Source organism: Symsagittifera roscoffensis, chromosome 1, assembly GCF_963678635.1.
Source record: "Symsagittifera roscoffensis chromosome 1, txSymRosc1.1, whole genome shotgun sequence".
Lineage (NCBI taxonomy): Eukaryota > Metazoa > Xenacoelomorpha > Acoela > Convolutidae > Symsagittifera > Symsagittifera roscoffensis.
In genome coordinates, this window is record NC_087062.1 from 77915882 (window position 1) to 77922140 (window position 6259).

The window sequence follows — 6259 nt, forward strand, 5'->3', positions numbered from 1 at the left end:
TTGCGAAGCGCTTTTTGTGGACTGTTGTTCATAAATTGGAAATGAGAAATCGGATGCTGACACAGATACAGAATGTTTGGATATTTTTTGACGTATCTCAAATATAATCTTACCACTTTTGAGACGCACTCTTTCATAGACAGGCAGGGCAGCAGTCGATTGACCCTCTAAACAAATAAGTTAGTGTACTGACCAAGATATATTTTAACATCTTAGACACTAAACTCACACCAAAATTTTCATGATGTATCTTCTACTCAAAATTCACACTCAAATTTTCATTTTCCACACACTCAAAAACAATCAATATTTTAGATTCAGTCAGGACGTTATAGCTTGTATATTTTTCTAAATATTATCATCTTTCTCGCTAATTTTTTTATGAACTGTCTAAAGTAGACGATAACTTCCGTCGTTGTTTATCGCAATTGCTGTTTTCGCTGATCGGTCAGGTCACACTCACACTCATCTTTTATTTATAACTGAGATCTATAATGAAGTTTGGATAAGATTCAACACTAAATGATGACAGACAAGACAGAATCCGGCTTTAGTTTCTAATGTTCTTTCTATTTTTCTAAGATTATCAATCTAGGAACCAGGGGCGGATCTAGGATTTTCCCGAGGGGGAGTGGGCGGATTTTCAAAAAATTTTCGAAAATTTTGTCGACCTTTTTTTTTCTTTTAGGTCAACCAATTTGATTTTCCGAGCTCTCCCAAAGTACTAAAAAGACGCAAGTTTGGCCAAATTTTCTGCGCTGCAGGCAAATTTTCGAAAAACATGCCAAAAAAGCGTAATTTCAAATTAATTCAAGCAACTGATCTCTTTAACTTTTCCACCTTATCCTATTGCAAAAGGGGGAATTAATTACTAGGTCTATAGGGGAGGAGATTATTAGATTAAGGAGATCACATGCAATGCACTATATGTCTACGCAAACACAGCAAGCGCATCGCAGTTAACAACACATGGTGCAATTTTGACCTCTAAAGGACGCGACAAAAAATGAAGCACCTGTAAGACGAGCGAGTCGATATTCAGTCGACTTGGAGGCAGAGCCTACTCTTGTAGCGGCCGCCAGTCTCTTTAGCAAACTGGGCTTCCGCCTAATCATCTGGCTGGGATTCCGATTCAGGGTCGCGAACCCTGGCGGGGACGATACGACCCTCGAGTTCCTCGGCAAAGTCTTCGACGAGCTAGCTGCAGCTATTTCAGCTGCATGCGGAGTATATACGCTTTAGTATTTTTTCACCGAATATTGTGGAAAGACCTGAGACAGGCATAAACGTGTGTTTCAGAAATTCGCCTCGTTTTGAAGTATAAAAAAGGAACTTCCTTTGGAAAATTCAACAAAAAATTGAAAAAAACAAGTTCTGTACTTTTTTCAAGTTTCTGCATTGAATGAGCTCCGCTGCATTTCTACTAGCGAACTAGAACTAAGAAATGAGCTGGATTAAACATAAGACTCGCTGAAAAACAAGCATCAGAGCAAAGCCCGGAGCCATCTAAAGATGACTGAATTTGAATTAAGAGTAAACCTGAAAAAATGATAAAAAGCTGAAACATTGATCAACATTCATTATTTCGATGAGGTCAACCAACTTTATTCAACTTGGTCTGAAATTCTAAAATATTTGTCGACACTGAGACAAGTGTTCGAATTTTTTAAATTTAAATCACGACCATTAGGGCTTTAAAATCATATTATACTTAACGAGTTGTTCTTGACATAGTCAAAATTGATATTCAATTTTCAATTGCTGGAAAAAACTGAAAACAGGACCTAATCCTTAGTTCATTTCCTGTCTTTGAGAGTGCTTGGAACAACAAAATTTTTTTGATCAAATATCTGATGATTTTTAATATTTGAATCTTAAAAAACGAAACATGGAAATTTTTACTTGCAACGATTGATCTTGAGGCTACGGGGTGATATGAAGTTGAAATTTTGGCCAGCTTACGATTATTCAATTTTCTTAATGCGGTTCACTTCTATTCTCCAGTATCGCTTAAAAATCGCCCTTTTTCAATTTCAGCAACTTATATTCATATGAAATAAGAGCCCTGTTGGTTGTAATTTGAGCTCAAAAAATGAAAACGTTCAATGTCACGAAATTTTGGTCTGAAAATTTCTGATAAGACGAATTTTGTTGAAGCTGACTTCATCGCATTTATTTTAGTTGAGCAATGAAGCGCGAACCTGGTTGATCAATTATTACTCTTAGATTTTTTTCTCATTATGCTTTGATCATACGCTTTGTTCATTAATTTTTTCCAAATTGCACGTTATTCGTTTTTCGACTTAGTTAATTTTGGTCCATTGTTTTGGGTAGTTTTTTTGTAATAGGAGATTTTGGTATGGTATCTATCGTCCTCAAGCGTTATGGTAAAGGTTCCATAGACAAGTCGGTAAAATAAGTTAAGGTCATTCTTTTCTCTTCAAATATACGTTTTTTTGGTGATCTAGTCTAGTTCATTGAGCTCATTTTGTGCGAGATCTAGTTGGGTTGCCGTATAAAATACATCCTCAACAGCTAAGTCCCTTTTTGGACTGCTTTAGAAAGTTAATGGCAAGTATCAAAGTCAGTGCCAAGTCTAGCTCGCGAGATGAAAATAAATGAGTAATAATTATTTACTTTTTTTTCACCAATTTTGTAAGGTATGGGGTGGTAAATTGGTAATATGGGATGAGTAGAGCGCAAGATTTTGCAATTAAATCCGGTTCAGAAGGAATTTTTAAATGAGTTGAAGCACGCGCTTACTGATCCAAACTTTTGGTTTTAAAAGCGAATTGTATCACTTTATAGTTTTCGTTAGGCAAGATTTTCAAGAAAAAAAAAAGAATTTCGAGATTTTCGTTTTATCATATTTTTCAGCAAAAACTAATCGAGTCATCTCTAGGAACAGTACGAATTCTCAAGGTTTTGCCGTGATACAAGCAGTCGTGTTTTTCGTTCTAACCATTAGCATAAATAACATGGATAAGAAAGCGCAACTACTTTTCTCTGAAAATGAAATTTTCGTGAAGTCCTGTCTAAAGTTATGGTTATATGGTATTTCAAACCAATATTATATCGTACGCGGCTTGTTTTTTATACATTGTTTGTAATTTAATAGAGACTAGCTACTTAGTCCAAAGGTAAAGTATATAGAGCGCGAACGATTAAATTTTCTTTTTAAAATTAAGTGAAACGCTGTCAAAAAAAGGAAAACTTTCAACAATTTTTCTTGAAAATTTCTTAACAAAAAATCAAATCATGAAACATTTAAAGGTAATCGGAGCTTTCAAACTTTCGATCTAAACTGAGAATTTAATATTGTGATTCAATATTAATAGATCTAGAGTATCTTTGGGTGAATTGGTTCTATGGAGGATTGATTTATGGGGGTTAATATTCTGGGTAATTTGATTCGCGTCGTTCAACCTGGAGAATTTAATCCTAGGCTCAGTTTTGGAAAGACTAAAATCGGCAAATCGAGGGTAGCTAGAAAAACGTTTGCAGCCGAACGAAAGTTTGACAATGATAACCAAAGTTGACTGACCCTTAAGCTGGGGACTGATTTCGCCGTTTCCCCGGCCTCGACTGAGGGACCGGAACTTCCTGGAACTGCGACTGGCAAGAGAACTTCCCCTGCTGGAACTGCGTCCTCTCAGTCCCCCTTCTTCCTGCTTCACACGCATTTCAGCCGCCCTAAGTCACAATTCTTGTTTGAACTTTAAATCAACCCTTGCTCTCAAATTTTTAAGTCATTTGACAAAAACGTATAATTAACATGTTTCTAAAGCAGTTTATTTTTGGCCGTGTATTTTGACGGTTTATTTTGCAGTGTATTTTTATTAAAATGAATCAAATACCAGCAGTACCTTAAGCTCAATCTCGCATTTTGACTCAAAAATAAAAACCTATTTTGACTAAAAAACCTATTTTATGCTTCTGTTTAATATTTTTCGGTGTCTCAATTTAATTAAAGGCAGGGGCGGATTTAGGGGGGAAGGGCGGGTGGGGGGCGGACGCCCTTCCCCTTCAGGGATTCGACCCCCTGCCAACCCAAAGGGTCCCCCCTTTGGTACTTTTTAAGAAATCCATTTTTGGCTTAAAAGTGCCCAAAAACGGCTTTTTTGACCTGGTTTTTCAAAAAATTGCCTGCGGCGCAGAAAATTTGCCCAAAACAGGGTTTTTTAATTGCTTTGGGAGAGCTCGGAAAATCAATCTGATCGACCTAAAAAAAAAAAAAGGTCGTCAAAATTTTCGAAAATTTTTTGAAAATCCGCCCCCCCCCCCTCGAGAAAATCCTAGATCCGCCCCTGATTAAAGGTCTCAATTTAATTGATGAAAGAAAACAAATATTATTATAAATTGACCGGTGGATATTTAGATTCTTAATTCATAAATGCAGAAAAAAAACCGACCGGGAAACCAGTCAAAAAAGTCGTTTGTATCGCATGGAGAAAAACAATTTCTTTTAAAATTTTTTATTCAGAGGCAGAGGAATATGATGTATGCGGGGTTAGGTGGGAGGGGGTGGGATGGTTTTATTTATTTACCTGGCCTGATTGGGGATGAGGCCGGACTCCATGTCCTTAAGAGATGACTCATTCACTCTGCTCGCATGGTAGCAGCCCTCGTTCCCCCTTCCTCCGGGCAGAGTGTCGGTCACATGGAGCACGTCGTATACACCGAACGAGAGGAACCCCTCCCGCCCCACATTGTACACGAAGTGCACTCGGATGTAGAACGAGTCTCCCGTCGTGTTTCGATTGTTGAACTGTCGGAACCCTGTTATTATGTAATCATTATGTTTATTTTGCAACCATTTCTTAACAATTACTTAGTAATCGTACAAAAAGTTCATGTCAGCAAAATATTACAACACGAAAGCTTTCTCGTTTTTTTTCTAACGTGTTATGACGACAATAATTGAAAAAGTAGACCAACAAATTTCAAAGCGGTCGCTGGTTTTGGGTTTTCGCTATACGAAGTTTTGTGAATTATGAGAAATTGTTGGCTCGGGTTGTTATGCTCTTTTGCAACAGTTCAGAGTTTCTCAAAACAAACTAATCAAAGTTTTAAAATAAAAGGAAAAAAATTCGTTTGAGTACCTTACGTTTGGAGCCCTTTTTGTAAGCTCTTTAAAAATAAGTAAGTACTAACCTATACCATTTTTGAAATGATTACAATCTAGTTTTTTTTTTACTGAACTAGTCTCTAAGTTCAATGATTGCTTGTAATTTCTCAGCAAACTTCAAAGATAGTCTCACCTGTGTTCTCAAAAATGGAGAGTTGTATAGTTGCTGTAATTTAAGAAACTTTCCAGCTTTGATCACGTTAGTCACACTATCTTTGAAGTTGGCTGAGGTGAAAAAAGTGCATTTAAATTTGTACTTTGTGCGGCCACCTTACAAAGTTTGTAAGAAGGTTGGGCTCTTTTCCAGTTTCCCCCCCCCCCTTTTCAAATTTAATTTTGAAAAGCTTATTTAACGTTGTCATAAATGCAATGAAATTTGGCGTGGTGAACAAATCGACAACTGTGAACAGATTTGTTCTTCATACTTTACAGCGTAACATCACGCATTTAGCCGTAATACCACGTAAATCAAACATAAAACTCGGTATTTTGAAAGGGGGGGAACTGGAAAAGAGCCGAAGGTTGGTTTTATAATGAATTGTCAAAAGTATCAAGATTATCCTAAATTCTTTAATCCGGAAGTTGAAATCTGAAATTTCGGATAAAAATACAAACTTATCAAGTTAAGCCTGCGAAAAAAGCTCGTGCAAAATCGCATATTGAGGGAACAAGCTGAAAGCTTTGTGTTACAATAAGTACCTTTTTAGTTTAAATTCCCAACTAACAATTTTTGATTCAACTTTAATTTTAACTTGATATTTGAAATTTTGACTAAGGTGTATGTCGATGACTATTCCGATTGGCCATTTTCAGCTCCGATAATAGAACGCTTATTATACTCATATTCGTTATGCTGATATCTTAAACTTCAACTAGTCTTATTTCCTATCATTTAAAATCTACTAGTTCTAGTTTCGTTTTACTATAAAAATCGAAAAATTTTGAGCGAAAAAAAAACAAGTTAGTTAATCTTTCGTTACCCTCTTGATTTCTGCGGACAACGACATCGAACTCGGACTTGGTGGCCTGCAGAGCGCGCAACACTTGTTCACGAGTCAAATCAGTCGTCTTCTGCTCGACCACCTGCACGATCTCGTCCCCGGCCGCCAATCCCAGTCGTTTGGCCTGGCT

General features: G+C 36.8%; 1 protein-coding gene across 1 annotated transcript in view; it reads right to left on the minus strand.

Moving 5' to 3' along the window:
• The window catches only part of LOC134849682 (tight junction protein ZO-1-like), a gene marked incomplete in the record, with an annotated part of 70737 nt that overhangs the window by 17815 nt on the left and 46663 nt on the right, over nt 1-6259 (minus strand). Inside the window, 5 exon segments of the mRNA XM_063866533.1 lie at nt 114-167; nt 1016-1216; nt 3545-3693; nt 4548-4779; nt 6109-6259. Coding sequence (XP_063722603.1) covers nt 114-167; nt 1016-1216; nt 3545-3693; nt 4548-4779; nt 6109-6259 — 787 coding nt within the window.